This window comes from Thamnophis sirtalis, unplaced genomic scaffold, assembly GCF_051295495.1.
Source record: "Thamnophis sirtalis isolate CommonGarterSnake01/CBP01778 unplaced genomic scaffold, rThaSir2_p1.2 scaffold_12, whole genome shotgun sequence".
In the NCBI taxonomy this organism is placed as follows: Eukaryota; Metazoa; Chordata; class Lepidosauria; order Squamata; family Natricidae; genus Thamnophis; species Thamnophis sirtalis.
The window spans coordinates 35,639,117-35,665,139 of record NW_028261392.1 but is presented as its reverse complement, the minus strand read 5'-3'; the positions used below and the strand labels follow the sequence as shown (position 1 = coordinate 35,665,139).

General features: G+C 43.8%; 2 protein-coding genes across 2 annotated transcripts in view; both read left to right on the top strand.

The window, feature by feature from the left end:
* TMEM131 (transmembrane protein 131) overlaps window positions 1–26,023 on the top strand; it is a 91,355-nt gene that overhangs the window by 47,316 nt on the left and 18,016 nt on the right. Inside the window, exons 13-27 of the mRNA XM_087726333.1 lie at window positions 829–937; window positions 2,443–2,596; window positions 2,689–2,859; window positions 4,127–4,237; window positions 4,373–4,507; window positions 12,041–12,145; window positions 13,359–13,445; window positions 20,913–21,065; window positions 21,546–21,621; window positions 21,718–21,835; window positions 22,833–22,971; window positions 23,061–23,170; window positions 23,632–23,698; window positions 24,229–24,380; window positions 25,812–25,954. Of these exons, the coding sequence (XP_087582459.1) occupies window positions 829–937; window positions 2,443–2,596; window positions 2,689–2,859; window positions 4,127–4,237; window positions 4,373–4,507; window positions 12,041–12,145; window positions 13,359–13,445; window positions 20,913–21,065; window positions 21,546–21,621; window positions 21,718–21,835; window positions 22,833–22,971; window positions 23,061–23,170; window positions 23,632–23,698; window positions 24,229–24,380; window positions 25,812–25,954 (1,830 nt within the window). The remainder of the gene's footprint in view (window positions 1–828; window positions 938–2,442; window positions 2,597–2,688; window positions 2,860–4,126; window positions 4,238–4,372; window positions 4,508–12,040; window positions 12,146–13,358; window positions 13,446–20,912; window positions 21,066–21,545; window positions 21,622–21,717; window positions 21,836–22,832; window positions 22,972–23,060; window positions 23,171–23,631; window positions 23,699–24,228; window positions 24,381–25,811; window positions 25,955–26,023) is intronic.
* On the top strand, window positions 13,963–15,935 carry LOC148043298 (lamina-associated polypeptide 2-like). Its single transcript, XM_087726336.1, has one exon. It carries the CDS (start codon window positions 14,318–14,320, stop codon window positions 15,578–15,580), a length of 1,263 nt encoding a protein of 420 aa, XP_087582462.1. The 5' UTR covers window positions 13,963–14,317; the 3' UTR covers window positions 15,581–15,935.

Here is a 26,023-nt window from a genome sequence, read left to right as displayed (position 1 = left end):
ATCAATACCTCATGTGGATTTCAACAGGTTGCATGAATTACTTGCAAAAGTAGTTAATTTAAAAGAGGAATCAGTGAACAAAATCAGGGATAAATTGATTTGTGACTGCATATGATTGGTTGTTCATCAAATTGCAGCAAACATAGCATACCTCAACTTCAGCAAAGTTCTAAAGAGGCTCTCATGAGATTTTTATATAGAGGATGGCAAAGAGAGTGGGCTACGCTACCATTAAATGCTTAAAAAGCTAGCTAATGATTGTATTCAGTGAGTGTTCATCAGCAACTTAAAAGGAAAAAAAACCTTTGAGGAACATTGGGAGGAACTGAGCATGTTTAGCTTGGAGAAGAAAAGTCTGCTGAGTGACAGCTGTCTTCAAATTTTTGAAAGACTGCCATGTCAAAGATAAAATTGATAAAATTGTTATTCCAAGAAAGAAGGGTTATGTGCTGCTGCTTTAAATGTTTCAGTAGATGCCATATAATGTAGTAATGGATTCAAGCAGTGAGCTGAAGTTTGCACTACTGTAGATTATCTGCATGGTCTTCTCCAATCCTTAAATTTTACTGTTTACTGTATTTGCTTCAATATACAGTAGTACACAAAACAATTCAAAGTGTAGAATATGTTGAAGACTCCGTTTTCTCCTTTTGACTAAAAAAAATAAAGGAGTACTTCACTTTTAGTTAGTAGTTAATGTCTTAAAGTATTATGCTTAAATATCAAAATAAACAGTTACATTCTAATATATGTTAAAATATGTATAGTTAAAAATATAAACATTGATTCTTTTTATTCATGTATGTGTATGCAAATGTGCATATATAGCATCAAAAGCGAAACGACCTGCACAATTTTCTGGAAAAATAACTGTGAAAGCAAAAGAGAAGACCTATTCAAAACTTGAAATTCCATATCAGGCAGAAGTATTGGATGGGTAAGGTTACATTAGCATGTGTTTTTTTTTAATTGCTTTGCATTTTTGACTTTGCACAACATTTTATAGACAGGTAGTTAAACAATTGCATAGCTCTTGATAGCGATGTGAAATTACTTCAGGCTTGCGAGATATAGTTTATTTGAAGAGTGTCAAAGCAAGATTATGATTTTTCCATTGTTTTCCTGGATTTGGGGAAAGGGCAGTATATATCCTTCACTATTGATTTCTATTAAATACGATGTAATTGAACTGGATAGCATGGAATAATTTATCAGAATCATGTTATTGAAATAGAGGGTATGTCTGTATAGGTGGGGGATACCCTTTGGCCGTGGCCCAGTACTGGGCCATGGCTGGTTCGGAAGTGAGTTGTATGAGTGGTAGGCTGGCACACGCAACTCAACTCGCATGAGCAAGCAATGAGCCGACCCACACCAACCCAGTTGGAAGGGCCAGTTTCTCCCTCTCCTCCCCCCTCAGTGGGCCCCCAAGTTACAAAGATTGGGGACCACTGCTTATATAGCCTTGGGGTTGGAAGTTGCCCACTCTTTGTTTATTTGAATGACTTTATGTCTAATTTTGGCAAAATATATTAATTGAGATATATTTGTTTGTTTGGGAATTTATGTTGCTGCCTGTTCACAGATGGCGACTTAAGGCAGCTTACAAGAATATAATATATATATAAACAATAAAACTAATAAAAGAGAGAACCATATAATAAATAATATAGTAATAAAATAACACCTCACCCCACTCCAACAACAACACATCCCACGAGCCATCAAATGAGCTTCATCCTGCTCTGTGTTCCCTAGGCCTGCTGGCAGAATTAGGCCTACAGTGCCTTCAGGAAGAGAGAGTGGGGGCCATTCTAATCTCCAGGGCAATGAAGTTCCAGAGAGAGGGAGCCACCACGGAGAAATCCCTCCTTCTGGGTCCCGCCAGGTGTATCTTCCTAAGGGATGGGACCCGCAACATTCCTTGCCTCCCTGCTCTGGTGGATTGGATAGATGTGAGAAGAGACGATCCTTCAGATAACTTGGTCCCAATCCATGAAGGGCTTTAAAGGTGACAACCAGCACCTTGAATTGCATCCAGAAGCAAATCTGCAAACAATGCAGCTCCCACAGGAGAGGTGATACACTGAATGTGCATAAAACCATGCAGATTGCTACATTTTGCACGAACTGAAACTTCCAGATGCTGTTCAAGGGTAGCCCCATGTAGAGCATGTTGCAATAGTCAAGATGGGAAGTGACTAGGGCATGAGTGACCGTGAGTAGGGCTTGTTGGTCCATGAAGGACATAACTGGTGCACAACCTGCAGTTGCACAAAGACCCTCCTGGGCTTTTTAATCTGGAAATGAAGAATAAGTTTGGGTTTAAAATGCTTTTTGCAGAAGTACTATATTAAACTTTCCAAAACAATCTTAATTCAATGTTGTTAGAAATGTGTAATAACTACTATTCTCCCCCTCAATGTTGTTCTTTTGAAATAGATATTTGGGATTTGATCATGCAGCAACATTGTTTCATATTCATGACAGTCCAACAGACTCTGTGGAAAGATCAATCTTTTTAACAAACACATTCAATTTTGCAGTCTTCATTCATGATATAATACTTCCTGAAGAAATCAAAGCAACATTTAAAGTAAGCTCCATTATATATGGCATTATTTTATAACTATTCAATGTTACACAAATTGTGTTTAAAGTTAACTCTTGCTTTATTTATTAAACTAGGTTCACAACTTCAGCAAACCAGTTTTAATTCCACCAAATGAATCCAGATATATTTTCACTCTTTATTTTGTGGCTTCTTTATCATCTTTCCACATTGATAACAATATTCTGCTCATTACCAATGCCTCTAAATTTCATCTACCTGTGAGAGTATATACTGGGTTTTTAGATGTGAGTACTACATTATTTGACTTTTTTCCCCTCCCTTGTTTTGAAAATCACTGAGTTTCATTGTAATTTTATATGTAGTGAAGTGTTTTATCTGAACCCAAAATGAAACTTTAAATTTTAGTCTTTCCATTTACTTAAATCTAAATTAAAGGATATGCACTAGCTGTAGAATTCACTTTACACTAATTTGGTGCTTTGGAAAATAGCCTGATGAAATCAGAAGTTGCCAAATATGGTTCCACCATAAAACCGCGGACGACAAAATCGCGGTCGACGAAAGCGCGCATTTGACGTCATCACAGCGCGACAAAAACATCGCGCTGTGATGGAAAAATGTAAAAATAAAGCGAAAACCTTACCCTAACCCCCCCAAACCTAACCCTAAACCTAACCCTAAACCTAACCCTAAACCTAACCCTTAACCTAAGCCTAAATCTAACCCTAAACCTAACCCTTAACCTAATGCTAAACCTAACGCTAACCTTTAACGTAAAATTTAACGTAACCCTAACGCTCTAAACCTAAACCTAACCCTTAACCTAACCCTAACCCTAAACCTAACCCTTAACCTAACCCTAAACCTAACCCTTACCTTTATGTGAATCGGCTTGCTTTAATTTTATTGTTATTTCAATTTTTGATTTTTTTGTTGCGCTGTGATGACGTCAAATGCGCGCTTTCGTCGATCGCACTTTTGTGGACCGCGGTTTTGACGGGTCACGGCCAAATATAGGAGGGATCTAAATCCAAAGAGAAACGCCTTCTCCCATTGGCTAATGTCAGAAAAAGTGCAGGGATACATAACTATGTATGTATGTATGTATGTATGTATATGTATATCTGTGTGTGTATATATATATATGTATATGTGTACATATACATACATACATACATACATACATACATACATACATACATACATACATATATATATATATATATATATATATATATATATTGGGTAGGACAGAAATAAACCTACATAACTGTTTAAAACATAGGATTTAGTTACTTATACTGCTACATTTAAACAACTTGACTTGGCACATTAGTGAATTCAGATGCTGGCTTTTCTGTAGAGGTGTGATCTCAGGCCAGATAGCTAAAAGGCAAATACAATGTTATTACAATGATTATTTATACACATCTAAATATTCTAGTGAATAAATAATGTTGGGGTGGACAAGAAGATTTGGGTTAGTCACTATACTAACAGATATATGAGGTATCTTTCTTTTAATATAATCAATATTGTTATTCTTTTTAGTATTTTATATTGCCCCAAAAACCTGATGAACAAATAATTGACTTTGGTATATTAAGTGCCACGGAAACTAGCACCATTATGTTTGCAGTGCTTAACAGTAACCCAATTCAGGTAAGAACTCTCCCTCCCTCCCTCCCTCCCTCCCTCCCTCCCTCCCTCCCTCCCTTCCTTCCTTCCTTCCTTCCTTCCTTCCTTCCTTCCTTCCTATCATTCATATTTATGCTAATACTATCCTATTTTTTTAAGCTTTTCCTAAAAAGCTGGAATATTATAGGTGATGGTTTGACCATAGAACTCCTAGCTGCTGAAAAAGGCAATAGAACTACAATAATTGCTAGTCTTCCAGACTTGGAAAAGGCCAGTATATTGGATCAAACTTCGGTAAGTTACATATTTCTTGAAGTTCCTTACTACCTCTTGTATTTATTCTCTAGATAAAAAACATGTATTATGATTTAAATGTTTAATAACATAGTTGGTCCCAGTATATTTAATGTGCCTGATGTTTTCACAAGATAAGAAGCAATTCCTGGTAGTCTTGGCTCTTTCACCTGTTAAAAAAAAGTAGAAATTTATTTCAAAGTGATAAAAATAAAGTTCTCCTGCGTGCTGCTTGGGGAATCCAAGCATGGGTTAACTTTGTCCATTAGCCTAGAGACTGAGTTATGTAAATTGGTGACCACGCCTCCTCTGACTGGATGGGTCAGTTTTTTTAACTCAGTCCAGCCGAAAGAGACGTATACCAATTCTTCTCCAGACTAATGAGACAATTTTATACTTCATCTTGGATTTCCTTTCAATGTTTTTCTTGGATTTGTGGAAGTTTAAGTTTGGCGAAGGGAGAGGCGGCAGTTCGCTGCCTGCCCAGACCTTTTATGGCTCGTTGCCTCGATCAGGTATTTGCATTGCCTTTGTCGCTGTTGGCTCTGAGGTTTTAGCTGCAGGCTATTGGTGCCTTTGCGAGGCACTTGGCGGCAAGCGCTTTTTTGCTGTTTGGGGCTTGGGGGCTCGTAATCGCAGCGTGTGATTTAAGGCTTCCGCCGACCTTGTAGCTGGGGAGCCCGCCACATCGGGAGCCAGTGAAACGCCTGCCGTTCGCAGCGCGGCTCGTTCTTCTGCCGCTGGGACCCACCCGCCGTGCGCGGCGCGGTTTGTCCCACCACTGGACCGTTGGTCATCTTGGGAGTGCACCATCGCCGCCGCTGAGCTGATTCCCGTTGTGGAAATCGAGGGCGGCATTTTCGCTCACTGCTGACTTTTAAATTTGGCGCCTGAATTGCGGTCGCCATTTTGGAGCCGTTCGGAGCGCAGGCGCTGTAGGGATCGGGCGTTGCCTTCCCTCGCGCTTAAAAAGGAGGTTGCTGACTCATTGGCCCTCCCACTTCACTCACTTCGGCTTTGTTTGCCTTGGAGAGAAGTTCGTTGCATTGCCGCTCTTGCTGACCACACGGTCCTTTCTCTTTGCAAGTGAACGCTGTGCCTTGTGCCCTTTGAGTCTTTTCGCATCTAATCATTACAATGGCTGATCATTCTTCTCTGGGAGGTACAGTTGAGCCCTCTAATGATAACCAGGGTACTGCCCAAGCGGGGGTTAGTTCGAGGCCTGGCAGAGCCACCTCTAGAGCCACCAGCCAGAGGCCCAGGGAGGCCTCCGGGGCCCCTGATAAGGGCCACAAAAAGAAGGATAAGACCAAGTCAGCTTCTAAGACCTCTGGGGAGGGTAGGAGTTCCCCTCCTACGCTATTGCCTCAGCGCGTTTCGCCAGCTCCGCAGCCAGCAGGGCACCAGTCCTGGTCCCCGGATCGATCTCTCCCTGCTATTTCTGAAACTGGGGCAGGGGGGGTGGGGATCCAACCCCCCTCAGTATTGCCCAAGGCCCAGGCTGCTTCGGCCTACCTAATGCCACATGCTGGGCCTTCTGCCACATTTACTCCCACTGCTGCAGGCCTAAGGCCTATGGAAGGCTATGACCTGGGCCTATCCCCAGACCTTTACCAGATGATCTCTGCAGCCATATCCAGGGAGGTGGATGCTGAGCTGCTTCGAAGGAACCAGGCCCCGGTGATTGTTAGTTCCCAAGGTGGGCCTCCTATCCCGGCTCCACATATAGATCTTCCTGATCTGCAGGCAGGGCCTTCTTCTTCTCCTCCCCCCTCTACTTATAGTGAGGATTCGGCCTTGGTGGAGGAAGGGGAGTTGATAGATAGGGAGTTCTCTGATGATGAGGGCCTGATCTTTGATCAGCCTAATTCTTCTAGCCTGTTTAAACCTACTCTATTCAAATCCTTATTGTTTAAAGCTAAGGCCACTACTCATATGGGAGAGGTAGCTCCCAAGGACAGTTCGGCTGTAGGCCTCGACACTACTGAGCGCCTCTTTGCTGAACCAGTTTCATTGCAGGAAATGATTCCTTCCCCAAAACTCTTCATGGATCTCATTCAAAAACAATGGGACCAGCCAACGGCGGTTAACCCGCCCAGCAATGGGGACAGGAAGCTGTACACTTCCACCCCTGACTTGGAAGGCATTTTACAATTCCCAACTGTGGATCTGCCAGTGGCGGCCCTAACTTCCCCTGCTCTGATTCTGTCTGAGATTTCTGAGGGTCTGAAGGCAGAGGACCGCAAAGCGGAGACAGTTATTCGTAAGACCCACCAAGCTGCGGCCTGGGCCATACGTGCTGCTATTGCGACATCGTTCTTTAATAGAACTTCTGTGCTCTGGCTTAAGCAGTTACAGGAGAGATTGGCCCCTGATAAGGTTCGCCTTCACCAGGACGTTACTAAGTTTATGGCTGCTCTAGAGTTTTCGGCGGATGCCACGCTCAATGCTGCCAAATTCGCTTCTCGCGATGTGGTGTCAAATGTGGCATCTTGTTGCCTCTTGTGGCTCCGCCATTGGCAGGCTGACATTAAGTCTAAATGGCGCCTGGCCTCCATGCCCTTCCAGGGCGGGGCCTTATTTGGATCCGTCCTCGACCCCATACTCATAGAAACCAGGGACAAACGCAAGGTTCTTCCCTCCTGGGGGGGGGGCGTAATAACAGAAGACATCAACCATATAACAGACGCCAGTCCTTTCGGGGAGGCTACTCTGGTTACACAGCGGCCCCTTTCGTTCCCCATTACAACAGGGGTTTCCACCAGTTGCAGGACCACGGCCAGGACCGGGGGGGGCAGAGATAGGGTGCGCCAACAATACCAGGCACAATCCCACAACAGGAGATCTTTTCGTGGCTCGGGGAACCAGTCCTTTCGGAGGTACCGGTAACTCTCAAAGGGAGGAGCAAGTGGGCGGGCGTCTTCTGGCTTTCGCTCATCAATGGGCGGAAACCACATCCGACGCCTGGGCCCTTCAGGTGGTGAGGCTGGGACTCACTCTGGAATTTCTCTCCAAGACGATTCATCAGGTGCCCCATGCCCAGATGCTCAGTAAAGCGGTGCCTCATGGACGCTGAAATACATAATCTCATCTCCATAAATGCCATAGAACAGGTTCCCGCAGGGCAGGAAGGCCTAGGGTTTTACTACATTCTATTTCTGGTGCCCAAAAACTCAGGAGGATGGCGAGCCATTCTAGATCTGAAAAGATTCAATTGGTACATCAAGTATCAGAAGTTCAAGATGCAGTCCTTAAAGAGCATCCTGGCATCCATCCGCCAAGGCGACATGATGACATCAGTCGATATCAAGGAGGCGTACCTCCATGTGCCCATCCATCCGGCACACCGCCGTTTTCTGCGCTTCCATTTTGCAGGCCATCATTTCCAATACCGGGCCTTGCCTTTCGGTCTTTCATCAGCCCCTCGCACCTTTACCAAGCTCCTTGCAGTGGTGGCGGCCTCACTTCGGTCGGTACCGGTGAAAGTGAATTGTTATTTAAACAACATCTTGGTCCTGTCGCCATCCCGGGAGCAGGCCCTATGGGATCTTCAAGTAACAATGGACTCCCTGCGGAGGCATGGATTCGTGCTGAATCTTCCCAAGAGCCATCTGCAGCCAACTACTTCGCTGCTTCACTTAGGGACTGTCATCAACTCCGTTACCTGCGAAGTTTTCCTGTCTCTGGAGAGGTGACAGAGCATCCAACGGCTGGCATCTCAAGTGTAAGCCTTGCGGCTTGTGCCCCTGGCCCTACTCTCTCAGCTGTTAGGGAAGATGATTTCTTGCATCAACATCGTTCCCTGGGCCAGGTTTCACGCACCACCACTCCAATGGTTCCTGCTTCCCTATCAGAGGTCCCACACCAGTCATTCCCAACTCAAGGTCTGTCTTCCGCCCAAGCCCCTCAGATCACTCCAGTGGTGGGCGTCCTCCAAGCTTCTCAAGGGGTGCCCGTTCAAGGAGCCAGAATGCATCCAGGTTACGACGGATGCCAGCCTGTTCGGATGGGGCGGCCATGTCCTGGATCGGGTGGCACAGGGTCGTTGGTCGGATCGGGAGCTGTCCAACAGCATCAGTTGGCTAGAGTTACGGGCCATCCGACTGGCCCTGCGAGAATTCCAGGACATTGTGACTCACAAGCACGTTCTCATCTTGACCGACAATGTGGCCGCCAAGGCACATGTCAACTGCCAAGGGGGCACGCATTCCAGGGCCCTCATGCTGGAGGCAGAGAAGTTGCATCATTGGTCGGAGTCCAGACTGCTGTCCCTTCAGGCGGAACACATTTCGGGCGACTCCAACGTCCAGGCGGATTGGCTGAGCAGAGCCACAGTGGACCATGCAGAATGGCAGCTCCACCCCGACCTCTTCCAGCAGCTATCCCACCGATTCGGCCATCCGTCAGTGGACTTGTTCGCGCAGCCCCACAATGCACAACTGCCCCGGTTTTACTCCAGGTATGTGACTCCTGGGGCGGAGGGAGTGGATTCCTTGCGCAGCCCGTGGCCGGCTGGCCTCCTCTACACCTTCCCGCCTCTACCAGTGATTCCGGCGGTCATCCAGAAGATACTGTCGGAACGAGCGGAGGTTCTCTTAGTGGCTCCGATGTGGCCCCAGCGGACCTGGTATGCCGAGCTGGTGCACCTGTCGATCTCGCGTCCGTGGAGGATTCCAGACGATCAGATCCGGCTCAACCAGGGGGCCCTCGTGCATCCGAACCCCCAGTTGTTGCAATTAGCCATGTGGCACGTGAGCGGGCTATTCTGACTGACCTTCATTATTCCAGTGAGGTCATCAACACAATTCAAGCGGCCCGTCGCCCTTCCACCACTCGAATTTATGAGGTTACTTGGCAGGCCTGCAGGTGGTGCCGTCGGTTTGGGGCTGACCCTCTCCAAGATTCGGTGCCCCGGGTGTTGGACTTCCTGCAATCTGGACTTACCAAAGATTTGGCACCCAATACGCTCCGCAGGCAGGTCACGGCCCTTGCCACGGTGATTGGGGGAGGTCAGAGACGTTCCTTGTCCCAACATTCGCAAGTCAAGGCTTTCCTGAAAGGAGCGGCCAACATCCGGCCTCCGACCGTGCACCGCTACCCTACATGGGATTTGACTTTAGTACTCAGAGCGCTTATGGCTTTTCCATTCGAATCTATTACTTCCATCAGTCTTCGACTACTGACTCTTAAGACCGTGTTCTTGGTGGCTATTACATCAGCCAGCCATTTCCGAATTAGCGGCATTGTCAGTTCGGGCGGATCTCTGTATATTCCATCCCAACAGAGTCGTTCTCCGTTTGGACCCAGCCTTTCTACCGAAAGTCAACACATTGTTTCACAGGGCTCAGGAGCTCGTCCTTCCGGACTTTTGCCCCAACCCTTCTCATCTGCGGGAGCGCCAGTGGCATCACCTGGATGTGCGCAGGGTTCTTCGTCGCTACGTGAAGCGCACAGCGTCCTTCAGGCGGCCAGAAGCCCTTTTTGTGTCCTTTCAACCATCATCCATGGGCCAGAAGGTTTCGTCCCATACGATAGGTCGATGGTTGAAGGCGTGCATCGCTCTTGCTTATGACAGCCAATCTCGACAGGTCCCCAGGCGCATCACTCCTCATTCTACCAGGAGTGCGGCCACCACAGCGGCCTGGGCCACGCAAGCCTCAGTGGAAGAAATCTGTAGAGCGGCTACCTGGTCTTCGCCTTCACCGTTCATCAGATATTACAAGGTTGACGTGTATGCCTCGGCTGAGGCTTCCTTTGGGCGGCGTGTACTGCAACAGGTGCTCCCCCCCGTGGGGGACCCTGGCCAGCCTAGCTCCCGCCCTGGACCTTAACTGCTTTGGCATGTCCCATGCTTGGATTCCCCAAGCAGCACACAGGAGAACGACCATTGACTTACCTGAACGGTCCTTCTATGTGTGCTGCGAGGGGAATCCAAACCCGCCTGCAGCTTCGGCTGGCCAGGGCTGTCGTGACTTTGACTTGACTGACTTTCACTGATTTGTGACTTGACTATGACTGGCTTATCTAGTTGTGACTTGTTCTGTCATGTTGTTTACCTTTTGGGCTACGGCCATTATTTGTTATTGTTCTTGTTATACATCATTAAACGGCTGACTTTGTACAAAACTGACCCATCCAGTCAGAGGAGGCGTGGTCACCAATTTACATAATTCAGTCTCTAGGCTAATGGACAAAGTTAACCCATGCTTGGATTCCCCTCGCAGCACACATAGAAGGACCGTTCAGGTAAGTCAACGGTCGATACCCTCATTTGATAATCTAACCTGGGCTAATATTGGAAGATAAGCAGGGCTGTCTGATAATGTTTTGATGGGAGACTTTCTGTGGATTCCAGAGCTGTTGGCTTGATTGGGAAAATGAAAAAAAAAACATTCTGAAATAAATTAATGGCAAATCAATTCCATAATGCCCCCAACAAAAGTACAGGAATATGTCTAAAACAGAGACTGCATGCTGCATCCAGCTTCAAGATTATTTTGTGAGCCTTTTCGTCAATCACTGGTAGAGAAGAATGGTAAAAAGCAGGAAGGCAACACATTTCCAATTCTTTGTTAGTCTGATGACAAAGTGTGCCATGCAGGGATCTCAAACTGCAACTTGTCATAGGACAGGCCAGGGGCAGCTAGTTTCTCCCATGACTGCTAAAGTTCCACCTTTCTATGACTTAGAGTAGGAAGCACTGCTTTGTTCCTGGACAGGTAAGCTCAGGGATACCTGCACTCCTAACTCTACATCAAGACATCTTCACACCATTGCTGGGGCCATGCCAAGTTCATCACCATTCTTCTTGATTTAAATCAAGGATAAATGTGACAGTGGGAGCAGGGAGCAGGAATTTCTTTATATGCAACTAAAATGAAGTCGTCCCCCCCCTCAGCTTAACCCACCCAGATACAGAACCACACTTCTCATCCTGAAGCTATAGCAGTGAGAACTGTGGTAATGACAGGTGGGTCAAGTTCCTGCACTGGTCTAAGGCTTTTTCTGGTATCTCAGTTAAGAAACTCCTCATCAGAGAAGCAATAGTAGGATCTGGATATCCTCTGCATCCGTCAGGCCATTTAGGTTCACTATGTGGATGCTCAATCATTTTCAGAAAGAATAAGCAGTTATGCCGGCATTGTGCTGATTATAGATTTGAATCAATATTATTGCTGCTGCTGTATTAAGAAATGCCTTATTGCCACAAAACTACAGAAAAAGGAGGAACTGCACACTTTTTTGCAGTATTTGTTTTAATCACAAGAATTCAGAGCCTTATCAGATTTTAGTGCTGTGTCCATTAGGATAATAATAAATATTCATGCAGCCTTCAAGATAATTTGAGCTGAACACAGCTGTTCTAAAATATATTGTCTGATACAAATAACAATTGATGGGCAATTTACACTTAATGAATAAAGCATAGTTCTTATTCTTTCAACACAGAAATCACTCAGATAACTGTTAATTTTTTGGGGGGAGGGGGAATAGGAGACTAAGTTGGAGTATATAATTACTTTTATTTTTCAGGTAACATTGATGCCTGGTTCATATACTGTATTCAGAGTAAGATTATTACCAAAAGAACTTGAAGGGATCCATGATGGAGCTATACAAATCACAACAGATTATGAGGTATTTCAAAATTGTAAATTATATTATATTATGTAAATTATATTGAGCCTGAAAGTATTATGTATGAAAGTAGAAACCAAACTAAACAAATTTAAAAAGGAAAAACACATGTACTTCCAGGTAGCTATTTTGATTTACAACTACTGATATTTTTTGCTTGCCAATATATTCATTATTAGTTATAATCCTTGATTACTTATTTTAGAGATAACCCTTGACTTATGAATGATCATTTAATCATTGTTCAAAGTTACAATAGAGAATGAAAAGAGTGCTTCAAAACCCCTAAAACATCCCCCTCCCTATTATTTGACTGTATGTTGGGTGCTTGGCAACTAGGTCACATTTTCGACTGGTTGCTAAGTTCTCCATGATCATGTGATGAACCTTTGCAGTCTTTTCTGCCAGCTTCCAATGGGGAAGCCAGCAAGGAGGGTTACAGATGGAGGGGAGCTGAAATTCCTCAGTAGGCTGCAGGAAAAGAAGAGACATCTTAAGGGTTCCAGCTCTATCTACAGTCTGCTGTGCATCTACATACAAGTTGCACAGAAATGAGGTGGCATCCTTTGGTAGACTTCAGGAACATTTGAGAGTGAAAGGGCTTCCTATGCCGAGGAATTGAGTTCCACTTAACTTTCCAGGAGATCATATAATGACTGTAACTGGAGTGCCAGAACTGCAGTTGTTGAGTGAAGCAATTACATGGGCATCTTGCTTAACAACTATGTTGCTCTGCGGCCAACATAGCATCCCAGTTGTGGTTGTAAATTGAGAACTGCCTGTATGAACAACTTCTGTCAAAACCAGAAGTTTCACTTATTTTTATAAGTTTGTTTTCTGAAAGTAAGTTACATTAATTTGATGCCAAGTACACAGGAAAAGTACTAAATTGCTATAACATAAAAATGACCCAGATCCCCCCAAAATGCAAAGCACAGGGCAGTTTGATTTCTTTAAGAAGCACTAGCTTCTTAATCACAAATCTGATACAGGAAGGCATCATGAAATTTTTTGTTTTGTTTCTGATTTTCAATTTTGGGGTGGTCAATCTTTGAAAAGAATGGTGGATATTTTTAAGAAAACATGAGCATACATATGTTTTACAAAATAGATTTTCATGGTGCATAAAATATCGGTAGAAATGTGTTGATACAAAAATTAATCTAAGATTCAGATTATTACGTTTATATTTTGCTTCCTCCCTTTTCTTTAGATCCTAACAATTCCTGTGAAGGCTGTTGTTGCTGTAGGCTCCTTGACTTGCTCTCCAAAACACATTCTGCTTCCACCTTCCTTTCCAGTAAGCTTTTGTTTGGCATTTTCAAAAGATTCTTCTTGGTTTTCAGCTTTTGTGATGGGTTAGAGAAAAGTTTTGCTAAATAAATGGTATGCTGATACTGCCGGAATTCATTGAATGCTTTGCACTATGGGGCAATTAGATATTGGATTGTCTTTATTTCTCCTGTGTGCTGCTCCGGGAATCCAATCATGGGTTAACTTAGCCCTCTAGCCTTGAGACTGAGTATGCAAATTTCAAAGTCACGCTTCCTCTGACTGGACTTCTGTTTCCATTCAGTTTCTCTTACTCAGTCCAAGCCTACAGACCTATTTCAATTCTCTCTTGACTAATTGATAATTTCTCAGGATTAATACTGGATTTCCTTTGTTTCGCTGATTGAGCTCTTTCAAATTCATACTATGGCTGATCAATCGGTAGTGCAAGGTACTGTCAGGCCAGTTTCTGAGCCCCGTTCCCCTGGCGAGGGGGGGGATAACCCTGGGCCTAGCAAGGCCACGACCAGGGCTTCCAGTAGCAGGCCTCGAGCCTCATCTACTGTTCGGGATAAGTCGCACAAGCGCAAAGATAAGGCCAAGGCTCCCCCCAAGGCATCTGGGGCTCCCATTTGTTCCCCTCCGGTTCTGATTCAGCAGCCTGTTTCTCCGGTGCGAGTCGTTGAGCAGGGTTGGTCCCCTGATATTCAGCTTCCCCAGGCCCCGCTTCCTGAGGTAGGGGTTTTCGGGCCTCAATCTCCCCCAATTATTTCTGAGGCTAGTGGGGCTTCTCTTCGTTCGCCTCCACGCGCTGGGCCTTCTGCCACATTCACCCCCACAGCTGCAGGCCTCAGGCCTCTGGAGGGCCAGGATTTGGGCCTTCCTGCTGATTTTTACAGCATGATCTCAGAGGCTATTTCCAGAGGGGTGGATGCGGAATTAATGCGTAGATCCCAGGCCTCCAGGCCTACTATGGCCTACTCGGGCCTAGCTCCTCAGGCACTGCAAGGGGATTCTTCCATCCTGCAAATGGATCCTCCTTCCCCTTTCCCCTCTGTGTTTAGTGCACAATCTCCTTTAGTGGAGGAAGGTGAAATCCCGGATAGGGATTTTTCTGGTGATGAGGGCCTACCTATGGATCAGCCTACTGCCCCTGGGCTCTTCAGGCACACTCTTTTCAAGTCTCTGCTGTATAAGGCCAAGACTACCGCCCACATGGGGGAGGCGGTTTCTGGAGAAAGTGCTGCTGTGGGCCTGGATGCCACCGAGCGGCTCTTTGCTGAGCAGGTGGCCTTACAGGATTTTATCCCATCTCCCAAGCTTTTTCTTGATTTAATCCAGAAGCAGTGGGATGAGCCAACCGCAGTTAAGCCTCCAGGGTCTGGAGATAGGAAACTTTACACATCTTCCCCAGAGTTGGAGGCACTCCTCCAGTTTCCCACGGTGGATGCTCCCATTGCTGTTCTTGCTTCACCGGCGTTAATTCCTTCTGAAATTTCAGAAGGTTTGAAGGCCGAGGACCGCAAGGCCGAATCGGTCATTCGTAAAACTCATCAGGCAGCGGCGTGGGCCTTACGTTCCGCTACTGCAGCTTCCTTCTTTAATAGGACTTCCTTAGTTTGGCTGAGACAACTACAGGAAAGGCTGGATCCGGAGGAACTGTGCCTCCATCAGGATGTCACCAAGCTGATAGCGGCCTTAGAGTATTCTGCAGATGCCACCCTTAGCGCGGCAAAATTTGCATCCCGAGCCGTGGTTTCCAATGTGGCCTCTCGCCGCTTGCTCTGGCTCCGCCACTGGCAAGCTGATGTCAAATCTAAGTGGCGCCTAGCATCCACGCCCTTCAAGGGCGGGGCCTTGTTTGGTGCAGTGCTGGATCCCATTCTCATTGAGACTCGGGACAAACGCAAGGTGCTTCCCTCCACCAGCGCCCGTGTACTTAGGAGGCCACAGCCTTATAGTAGGCGGCAGCCCTTTCGGTCTGGGGACTCGGGGTTTACTTCCGCCCCCTATGTCCCCAACTACACCAGGGGGTTCTCCCAGGCACAGGACCGTGGCCAGGACCGAGCTGGGGCCAGAGACAGGGGGCGCCAGCAGGGTCAGGCGCAGAGTAGACGGTCCTCCCGAGGAGCGGGCAACCGTTCCTTTCGTAGATACCGCTGACTCGCAGGAGGTAGGGGCCATAGGAGGACGTCTCTTGGCCTTTGCCCACCAATGGGCGGAGCTCACATCAGACGCCTGGGCCCTTCAAGTGGTGAGCTTGGGTCTCACTCTAGAATTTCTATCCATCCCCCCGAGGAGGTTCATCAGGTGCCCTGTGCCCAGGTGCCCGTCGAAACGGCGCCTTATGGACGCCGAGATATTCCATCTTCTCACCATCAGGGCCATAGAACAGGTACCCAAGGGGCAGGAAGGCCTAGGGTTTTATTCCATCTTGTTCCTGGTACCAAAGAACTCCGGGGGATGGAGGGCAATCCTAGATTTGAAACCGCTCAATCAGCATATCAAATACCAAAAATTCAAAATGCAGTCTCTAAAGAGCATATTGGCTTCCATCCGCCAAGGCGACATGATGACTTCCATAGACATCAAAGAAGCGTACCTCCATGCGCCCATTCATCCGGCACATCGGAAGTTCCTGCGGTTTCACTTCAACGGCCGCCATTATCAATACCGGGCCTTGCCATTCGGCCTCTCCTCGGCCCCGCGCACGTTCACCAAACTTCTGGCAGTGTTGGCAGCTTCCCTTCGCTCAATTCCAATACACATCAATTGTTATTTAGATGACGTGTTGGTGTTGTCGCCTTCTCGAGATCAGGCTCTCCGAGACCTGCAGGTCACGATGGACTCATTGCGAAACCATGGGTTTGTCCTCAACCTGCCCAAGAGCCATCTGCGTCCAACCACGTCCCTCCTTCATCTGGGAACCACCATCAACTCGATGTCATGCGAGGTTTTCCTGTCCCCGGAAAGGAGGCAGAGCATATACCATCTGGCGCATCATGTGCTATCTCAACGGCGAGTACCACTGCTGTCGCTGTCCAAACTGCTAGGAAAGATGATCTCCTGCATCGGCGTGGTGCCCTGGGCCAGGTTCCATGCGCGCCCTCTCCAGTGGTTTCTGCTGCCCTTCCAGAGAGCGCATACCAGTCATTCCCACATCAAGGTGCAGCTTCCGGGCAAGGCCAGGTGGTCCCTGCATTGGTGGATGTCGTCCAGGCTCCTCCGGGGATGTCCATTCAAGGAGCCGGACCGCGTTCAAGTTACAACAGACGCCAGTTTATTTGGATGGGGGGCCCATGTCCTGGACAGGGTGGCCCAAGGTCGCTGGTCAGATCAGGAGCTGACGAACAGCATAAACTGGCTGGAGTTGCGGGCCATCCGTCTAGCTCTCCTGGAGTTTCGGGACATTGTATCTCATTGCCATGTGTTAATTTTGACCGACAATGTGGCCTCCAAGGCCCACATCAACCGCCAAGGGGGAACACAGTCCAGAGCTCTGATGCTGGAAGCGGAAAGGTTGTTCCATTGGGCGGAGCCCAGACTCTCATCGATTCGGGCGGAGCACATCTCGGGCGCAGCCAACACTCAGGCGGACTGGCTGAGCAGAGCAACTGTGGATCAGGGGGAGTGGCAGCTCCACCCCATTCTCTTCCAGGAACTCTCTCGCCGCTTCGGCCTACCCGAGGTGGATCTGTTTGCCCACCCGCACAACGCGCAGCTTCCCTGGTTTTACTCCCGATACCAGACTCCGGGGGCGGAGGGAGTAGACGCTCTACGCAGTCGGTGGCCGGCCGGCCTTCTTTATGCCTTTCCTCCTCTCCCGATCCTTCCGTCGGTCATTCAGAAGATCTTGGCGGAACAGGTGGAAGTACTGCTGGTCTCTCCGATGTGGCCCAGACGTCCCTGGTATGCAGACCTCGTCCATCTGTCCGTTTCGCGTCCTTGGAGGATTCCGGACGTCCGGATTCAGCTCAACCAAGGGGCTCTCCTGCACCCGAGCCCTCAGCTGTTGCAGTTAGCCGTGTGGCACGTGAGCGGGCGATGCTAGCGGCCCTTCACTATTCGGATGAAGTCATTTCTACCATTCAAGCGGCCCGTCGCCCGTCAACTACCCGTATTTACGAGGCTACCTGGCAGGCCTTCTGTCGGTGGTGCCGGCGCACCGGGGTCGATCCCATCAAGGCCTCGGTGCCCCAAGTTCTGGATTTCTTGCAGTCCGGCCTCAACAAAGGGTTGGCGCCAAACACGCTTCGCCGTCAGGTCACAGCCTTGTCGACGGTGGTCGGGGGTGGCCAAGGCCGCTCCTTATCTCAGCACTCGCGGGTTCGGACCTTCCTTAAGGGTGCTTCCAACTTACGACCGCCGACGGTACACCGTTATCCCACGTGGGATTTGACCTTGGTTCTCAGGGCCCTAACAGCTGCCCCCTTTGAACCTCTCCATTCCATCAGCCTCCGATTATTGACGCTCAAGACGGCTTTTCTGGTGGCCATAACATCAGCCAGGAGGGTGTCAGAGCTAGCAGCCCTTTCTGTTCGTGCGGATCTTTGCATCTTCCACCCGAACAAGGTGGTGCTTCGTTTGGATCCGACCTTTCCTTCAAAGATAAACTCGTTGTTTCACAGGACTCAGGAACTTGTCCTGCCGGACTTTTGTCCTCACCCGTCTCATCCGCAGGAACGCCAGTGGCACCATCTGGATGTTCGCAGGGCTCTTCGTCGCTAGGTGAAACGCACTGAGTCGTTCCGACGATCAGAGGCTCTGTTCGTCTCCTTCCAGCCGTCTTCAATGGGACAGAAGGTGTCCTCCCACACCATCGGCCGATGGTTGAAAGCTTGCATTGCGTTGGCGTATGACACCCACTCCAGACCGGTTCCAAGGCGGATCACTCCTCATTCCACCAGGAGTGCGGCCACCACAGCGGCCTGGGCGACGCAAGCGTCTGTAGAAGAGATTTGCAGGGCGGCCACCTGGGCGTCGCCCTCACCCTTTATTCACCACTACAAGATTGATGTCTTTGCCTCGGCTGAGGCGTCCTTTGAGCGGAGAGTGTTGCAAAGGGTCCTTCCGTCTGCGGAGGAGCCTGACCAGCCTAGCTCCCGCCCTGGGACTTAATTGCTTTGGCATATCCCATGATTGGATTCCCGGAGCAGCACACAGGAGAATGACCGTTGTCTTACCTGAACGGTCCTTCTATGGGTGCTGCGAAGGGAATCCAAACCCGCCCGCAGTTTCGGCTGGTCAGGGCTCCATTTTGATCGTGACTCTGTGACTTTCTTATTCTGACTGGACTCGACTAGGTAGTGCCGGATGGCCTGCGGCTTGATTGACAATTGATATATTGTTCCTTCGGTGGACTTCGTACGAGAACTGAATGGAAACGGAAGTCCAGTCAGAGGAGGCGTGACTTTGAAATTTGCATACTCAGTCTCAAGGCTAGAGGGCTAAGTTAACCCATGATTGGATTCCCTTCGCAGCACCCATAGAAGGACCGTTCAGGTAAGACAACGGTCATTTTTAGCAAACTTGGTGTGCTTTCCTAACTGGTTCATTCATAATTATAAAAGGCTGAGTAACCCTAATCTCTAAGAAGCTAATATTAAGTGTTTCAATTAAATTTCTGACTTAATAAGCAACTTTGTTAAAATGGGGGGTTTGGCCTTATTTTTGATTCAAGGCAATTTCTTTTTATGTTCTTTAAGAATAAGTGCAAGTAATTCCCATGCACATTCAAAAATATAGATGCTTATACTCTGTCAGTTTAACTAATTTTTCCATGAGTAGCATTTATAAACTTGAATTTATGATTTGTGTATAATGCCTGTTTAATAGCTTGTACGTACGTACGTACACACACACACACACACAACTAAACAGAAAGGGAACCTCCCATCATATATATTACAAGTCATTGTTTTTATTCTATTACAGTGGAATTTTTCCTAATCATATTGTCAAAGTTCCGTTGTAGAGTAATTTGTAAAATGGAGAAAAGCGAGAATAAGCTAAATTCAGTTTTACATCAGTAGACTTACTGTATTTTTTAGAGTATAAGACACACTTCTTTCCCTCAAAAAAGAGGCTGAAAATCTGAATATAACATTTTTTGCCTCCTGAAGCCTCGCCTCCTTCAACAAAATGGCTGTACATACCCTTATAGAGGCTGGGAAGGGCAGAATTGAGCAAAAATGGTCCGTTACCCCACCCCTCAGCCCCCCAGCAGTACTATATACGCCTCCATATGGCTATGCATGCAGAAACAAAGTCTTAGGTGCTGTAGATTGTCAGTGATTTCCTTCTCCAGCACATGGATAAATACACCTGGAAACAGCTACCTACCTATCTACTCTCTCTCTCTCTACCTATGGTATTTCCCCCCTCTCCCTCCCTCCCTCTACCTACCTACACACACTCTCTCTCCCTACCTACCTACTGTATTTGTCTATCTTTCTCTCCCTCTATTCCTCTATCTACCTACCTACTTTTTTTAAAATTTGCCTCTTCAAAACCTTGGTGCATCTTATACTCCGGTGTGTCTTATACTCCGAAAAATATGGTGCCTTATTTAACTACTTGCACATCTCCATGTCTTTGCTGGAAGATTTCTGAGCTTGAACCTAGAACATATTTGAAGAAATATACAGAAAAGATATATCAATTTGGTCCACAAATGATAGCTTATTTTTAGCATACAGGCATTCTGAAAGTTCACTCACTTTATACAGTATAGCAACAAAGTATATACCTAAACCTAGATTAATATCTTATGTAAAATAGACAACAAGTCAGTACATTGTGACTAAAGCCTTAGTTGTATGTCATTCTTTTTATCCAATTTACTTGTTACCTTTTGGTTTATTGACCAAAAGATCAAAAGAAATATAGTGGTCATATAATTATGTTGTATATACCTTTTATGGTTTTCTGATGAAGCTGTGACCTTCTTGTTGGTGAGCTGCAACTTTCTACTGTCTCAGTATGGCCAGTTCCAAAGGATTCCTTATATAAATATCTAAACAAATATTTGGTTTCTGTTTTCACAAGCATTTCCATAAATAATTATGATTTTGCAACCCTAATTTCTTCATGTGGTTTTATGTTCATGAATGTTAGGTTGAGTGCATCGCAATAAATCAGGGTAATTAGAATACCTTAGCTGTAATATTGAAAGATTTTCTGAGTGTTTATCTACTTTTACAGTTCATTATCCTCTGACTAAACAGTTCAATCCTAAACACTTTAATACATTGGCAGATTTTGAAACACTTGCATGAAAGCATTTCTTCTTAACTTGTGATCATTTAAACTATATAGAAAATCATTCAACTGGTGTGGCTTAAAATAGCCTAAATGATAATTATAGAGAATGTTCTAATAGTGGTCTCTGAACACTTCAAACAATTAAAATGTTTTGTTTGCTTCAAAAATGTATCAGAATGTGATCACTATGGGCACAAAAGCATTAAAAGGAAAAAAATATTTCTTCTTCTAGGGCAAGGCAGTTCATCAGAGTTTGAGTCTTATGAATTATTTCTCACAGAAGGTAAAAATACAGCAGATCCGATCATTATCAGAAGATGTTCGGTTTTATTACAAGAGAATACGAAGTAACAAGGAAGATCTAGAACCAGGGAAAAAATCAAAGGTTTGAGCATTTGAATATGATTCATATGAACAGAGTTATCTGTGGAATTGTCATCATTTATCAAGTCTGCTATAGGCATAAAGGGAGATGGGGAAAGGAAAGGGTTGTTTTTGTTTTTTGTTCCTTTAGTTTTCGGTCTGTATGGGAGTTTTTTGTCTCTTTTTACTGGAATCAGTAAGAAGGAAATTATTGCATTGGTTGACGTAGTTTCTATGTATTTATTGGGGCTCATGTAGAAACAGGGCTTCTGTAGATCACAAACTCTCACACATCTTTGAAATCTCCTATTCCATATATAAAACCACTAACAGAATTTCAAGATTCTCAGGTATACAAATAGGAAGTATTTCTCAGTTTTACTTTATAATTTCAAGTATTTTTCTGCCGATATTGGGAGTACACTAAAACATGTTATATATTTGCTGTCCCAAGATATGTTATTGTTATTCAGGTTGTTTCCATCTTACTTATATTTTTCAGATAGCTAATATTTATTTTGATCCTGGTTTACAGTGTGGAAACCACTGTTATGTAGGTTTGCCTTTTCTGAGTAAATGTAAGTAATTATTTCTATAATTAACTATTAAAAGTGCTGTTATTATTGAAGGCATTTTGGATTAAATCATTGATTGGTGGTTGTTTTTTTCTCTAGCTGAATCAAAAGTACAGCACAGTGTGTCAATGCAAGAAGATGCATGGGATTCAGATTGGGAGTTGCATGATAATTTATTCAGAGAATGGATTGGAATAAGAGATTATTCAAACAATCAGTGAGTTTTTTTAAAAATACAGTTACATTTGAGTTAACTCTGATTTTTTAACATCATTTTACTTGCTTGTTAAAATGTTTTAAATTATATGTATTAAGCAAATAAGAAACAAAAGAAATTATTTTCTAATCAAATTGCAAGAATCAGTTTAGAAACTAGAAACTTAAGATAAACGATTCAACAAATATACTGGAGAAATTATTATAGATTAAAAGGTAACGAGTGTTTTTCCTTAGTTACACTAGGCATGCCCACAGAAGTGGTCAGCAAGTCAAGATAGAGATAAGTGAGCAACAATGCTTCAACCTTATAAATGAGTGCTTAATGCAAAAAATAGGTGGAGTTTTGATTGTACATTCACACTTGCTGTCTTGATCTTTTTGACACACAGAAATGTGCACATGCACAAAGATTATGTTGTAAAGAATTCTGATTATATCGGTCTTTTAAATAGTTCAAAGAATCAGAGTACACGTTTGTCAGATAGTTGATTTTACCATCTTGTGAATGCTTCTATTTAGTCATATTGTGGTTCATAAATTCTTTGATTCCTTACTGTAGAAGCATGTGCCTGCCACTAATAGTGACCTTTACTAATAATGGTTCCATTCATTAAATGTGGGAGCAATAGCTTAATTCTATGCCTAGTAGCCATTTTAAACAAATCTTCCAATTTCCATATTTATTTATTTTCATTTATTTTTCATATTTTTGAACTCCCATCTCCCTTAGAGACGGACATATGCCAATTATATATAGAATAGTTTCATCATTTTACTATGTAAAATGTTTTATGTCTTCTCAGTATTATGTTCCTCCCTCCTTTGTGTCATTATTTCTCTATAACTAGAGTTGATAATGTACTGTATTTTAATGAAATATAATTCTTTTTAAAATCAAAATGTAATGCAGAATTGTGAAAATATGGTTTTTATATCATGTGAATTCCATGAACTACTGTTACTTTTTTGTTTGTTTAACTTTTTTTAATACCTAGGCTGAATGCTGTATTTGAAGTGGACACAGATCTTCAAAAGGCTGTGACATCCAAAATCACAGCAGAATTGGCCTGGCCCTCTTTGCTTGGCTCACAGCACCAGTTGGATTTCTCACTTACCAATACAAATGGTTCTTCTGTAAGTCTTGGCATTGTTAATAGAGTAAAGCTTAATATTTTTTTATCCCTTTTTATACAATAAATCTGAATTTAAATTTGTTCCATTAGGAAGAAGAAATTGTTCTAGAAAATCCTGCGGATGTTCCCGTTTTTGCTCAGCTTCTTCCCATAGCGCTATACTGTAATCCATCAGTCTTTGTAGATAAGCTACTTGACAGGTAACAGTTGATATTAAGAGGGTTGATAAGGAGATTAACTGTATGTTCCATTGCCTTGATGTCATTTATATTTTAATTATAAGTTCCTTGTGTGTTTTTCTGTCTGCTTAATGCATAACCACATTTGAAAAATGGATCCCCCCAATCATATGATTGGGGTGTCCTTAGTGATGGTCACTGGTTTCAAAATGAGAGTGGTGACCATGGGATCAAAGCTCTGCTTCTGCTTGATATGCATTGTACATGCATAAAAAGGGATGAATCTTTGATTGTTTAGCTGCACCTGCAACTTTGAAACAAGCTTGTTTAAGCAAAAATATTTCACAGTTTTACTATGGAGTGTAATTAACCTAGAATATTATTCAAATATATTTTTAATATACCTTTTCAAAGGTATTTCCTCAAATAAATTTTATTTTTATAAATGCATAAATGTGGCTAATAAAATATGTTTCTTTTAGATTTAATTTAAGTAAAACAGGAGACATCAATTTGAAGACATTAGAATTTCAAGTTTCTAGAAATTGTGTAAGTAACTCTCACTTCTTGATTTTCTTCAGATGTCAATCTTGGTATAATATAGTAATTACAAATAAGAACTATATATTTAGAATTCCTGGTTCAAATTGTATTTCCACTATGCACTTAATGAATATCCCAAAGCAGAATGAACAGGCCTTGCACCATGGGCCCATTCCTCTCCCCGCTGTAGTAAGTTACCCAAAAATGTTTACTTAAAGTTTATTTCACAAAATAAGAACAAAATAAAATTTCCATTCTGCTAAATCACTGTATTGATGCCATGTTCTATACATCTCTCAGAAACCAAAGAGATATTTTTTTAAATGTAGCTCTGATACCAAAATTAGTCTTGCTACTGAAAGAAGTCAGTGACAAACCAAAATATTGAATTCTATCTGAATATGCACATCTACAAATTGTGCTTTGGTCATTAGGACTCTCATGTATTTACTAAATATATGGATTTGCTTTTTATATATCGAAACTTAAAATTTCTAATATATGTTGCATTTCTGTATTTTGTTCTTTTTTTAAAGGGTCAGACATTGCAGAGCTCCACAGGATTTATAGAAGGGTTGTCTCGGCAGTCAGTTTTAAATGTAATTTTAAAACCTGGTGAGAGAAAATCTATTAAAATAAAATTCACTCCAATCCTTAATAAAACTGTTTCATCCCTAATAATTATCAGGTATAGTATGATTTCTGAATATAATTAACACAAATATTACTTCTGAATTTTGACTATACTTTTTACAGGTTGATTAGTCAACATGACTTGCAATTATTTTGTAGCTGTATAAGAAATTAGATGAAATGTTTTGTTACAAGTATTGTATGTATACCTGATCCAACTTATAGAACTTCTTGTCCTAAAACAACAAGTAATCTATCTTTAATGTATATATTGCTATATATATTCATGTCATCAAATCAAATATAATATTCTTTTTCATAAATACTTTGCATTAGAGGAAAGATAATTAACTAAGATTGTATTTTATTTATGTATTGATTATTATGTAGAAAACATATTTGTATGAAGAGACATAGCTGCATTTTGTCAAACATTTGACCCAATGATAAGCAATCCCCTGCCTGTTTTGGGCCTGGAAAGTCTTCTGCACCAACCTGGAAGCTAAAAATGGGTGAAGGGGGGCACATGCGCAGGGGGGGCACTTGCATTGCATTTTGGGTGTGTGTGTGTGCTTTGGGCACTCAGCACCAAAAAGGTTAGCTATCACTGTCCTAGAGTTATAATGATGTCCAGGATTGCCATCAAAAGCAATGTGATCTCGTAATGGTACACTTTATGACCACATCGCTTAGTCATAGAAATTGTAGGCACAATTACCATCGTAAACTAATAATTCGGGAGAGACCTTAGAATCCTAGTGGACAATCACTGAAACATGAGCCAGCAGTGTGCAGCAGCAACCAAAAAATCGAATACAGTCCTTGGTTTTATAAACACAGGCATAGAATCAAAAGCACATGAAGTATTACTACCGCTTTGTAAATCCATATTAAGATACACTTAGAATATTCCATTACTTTAATGTTACTACATTACAAAAAAGATGTTGAGACTTTTGAAAATTGCAAAGAAAAGCAACTAATATTTATTATAGGCCTGGAGACAAAAACATAAGAAGAATGGTTGCAGGAATTGGTATAGCTATTCTAGAAAAAAGAAGGACTGGGGGTGACATGATAGCAATATTGCAGTATTGGAGGGGCTGCCACAAAGAAGAAGGGGTCAACTTATTTTCCAAAGCACTAGAAAGCAAGACAAGAGACAATGAATCGAAACTAATCAAGAAGAGAAGCAACCTGGAATTAAGGAGAAACTTCCTAACAGTGAGAACAATTAACTAGTGGAACAGCTTGCAGTCAGAAGTTGTAGGTTCTTCATCACTGGAGGTTTTTTAGAAGAGACTGCACAGCCACCTATCTGAAATGGTATAGGGTCTCCTGCTTGAGCAGGGAGTTGGACTAGAAGACCTCCAAGGTCCCTTCCAGCTCTATTCTGATTGAAATCGAAATTGCGGAATAGCTTCAAAATAGTTAAACATTGTTATATGGTTAATTTTATAATGATTCTATTGCTTTTGTTTTATAGAAACAATTTAACAGTAATAGATGTTATAATGGTTAAAGGACAAGGAACAACAGAAAGCCTGAAGATTGCAGGAAAAGCACCCGGAGTAACCAGTTCATTGAGATTCAAAATCACTGAAGCATTACTAAAAGATTGTACAGAAAGTGAGTATTTTAATCACTAGAGTTAAAACAGTCAATTCCATGAAAAAGTGCTCAAGAAAGATAGTAAAT

What these genes read in the sequence shown, in the direction of transcription:
- LOC148043298 (XM_087726336.1), top strand. Translation starts at nt 14,318, where the DNA reads ATGATCTCAGAGGCTATTTCCAGAGGGGTGGATGCGGAATTAATGCGT.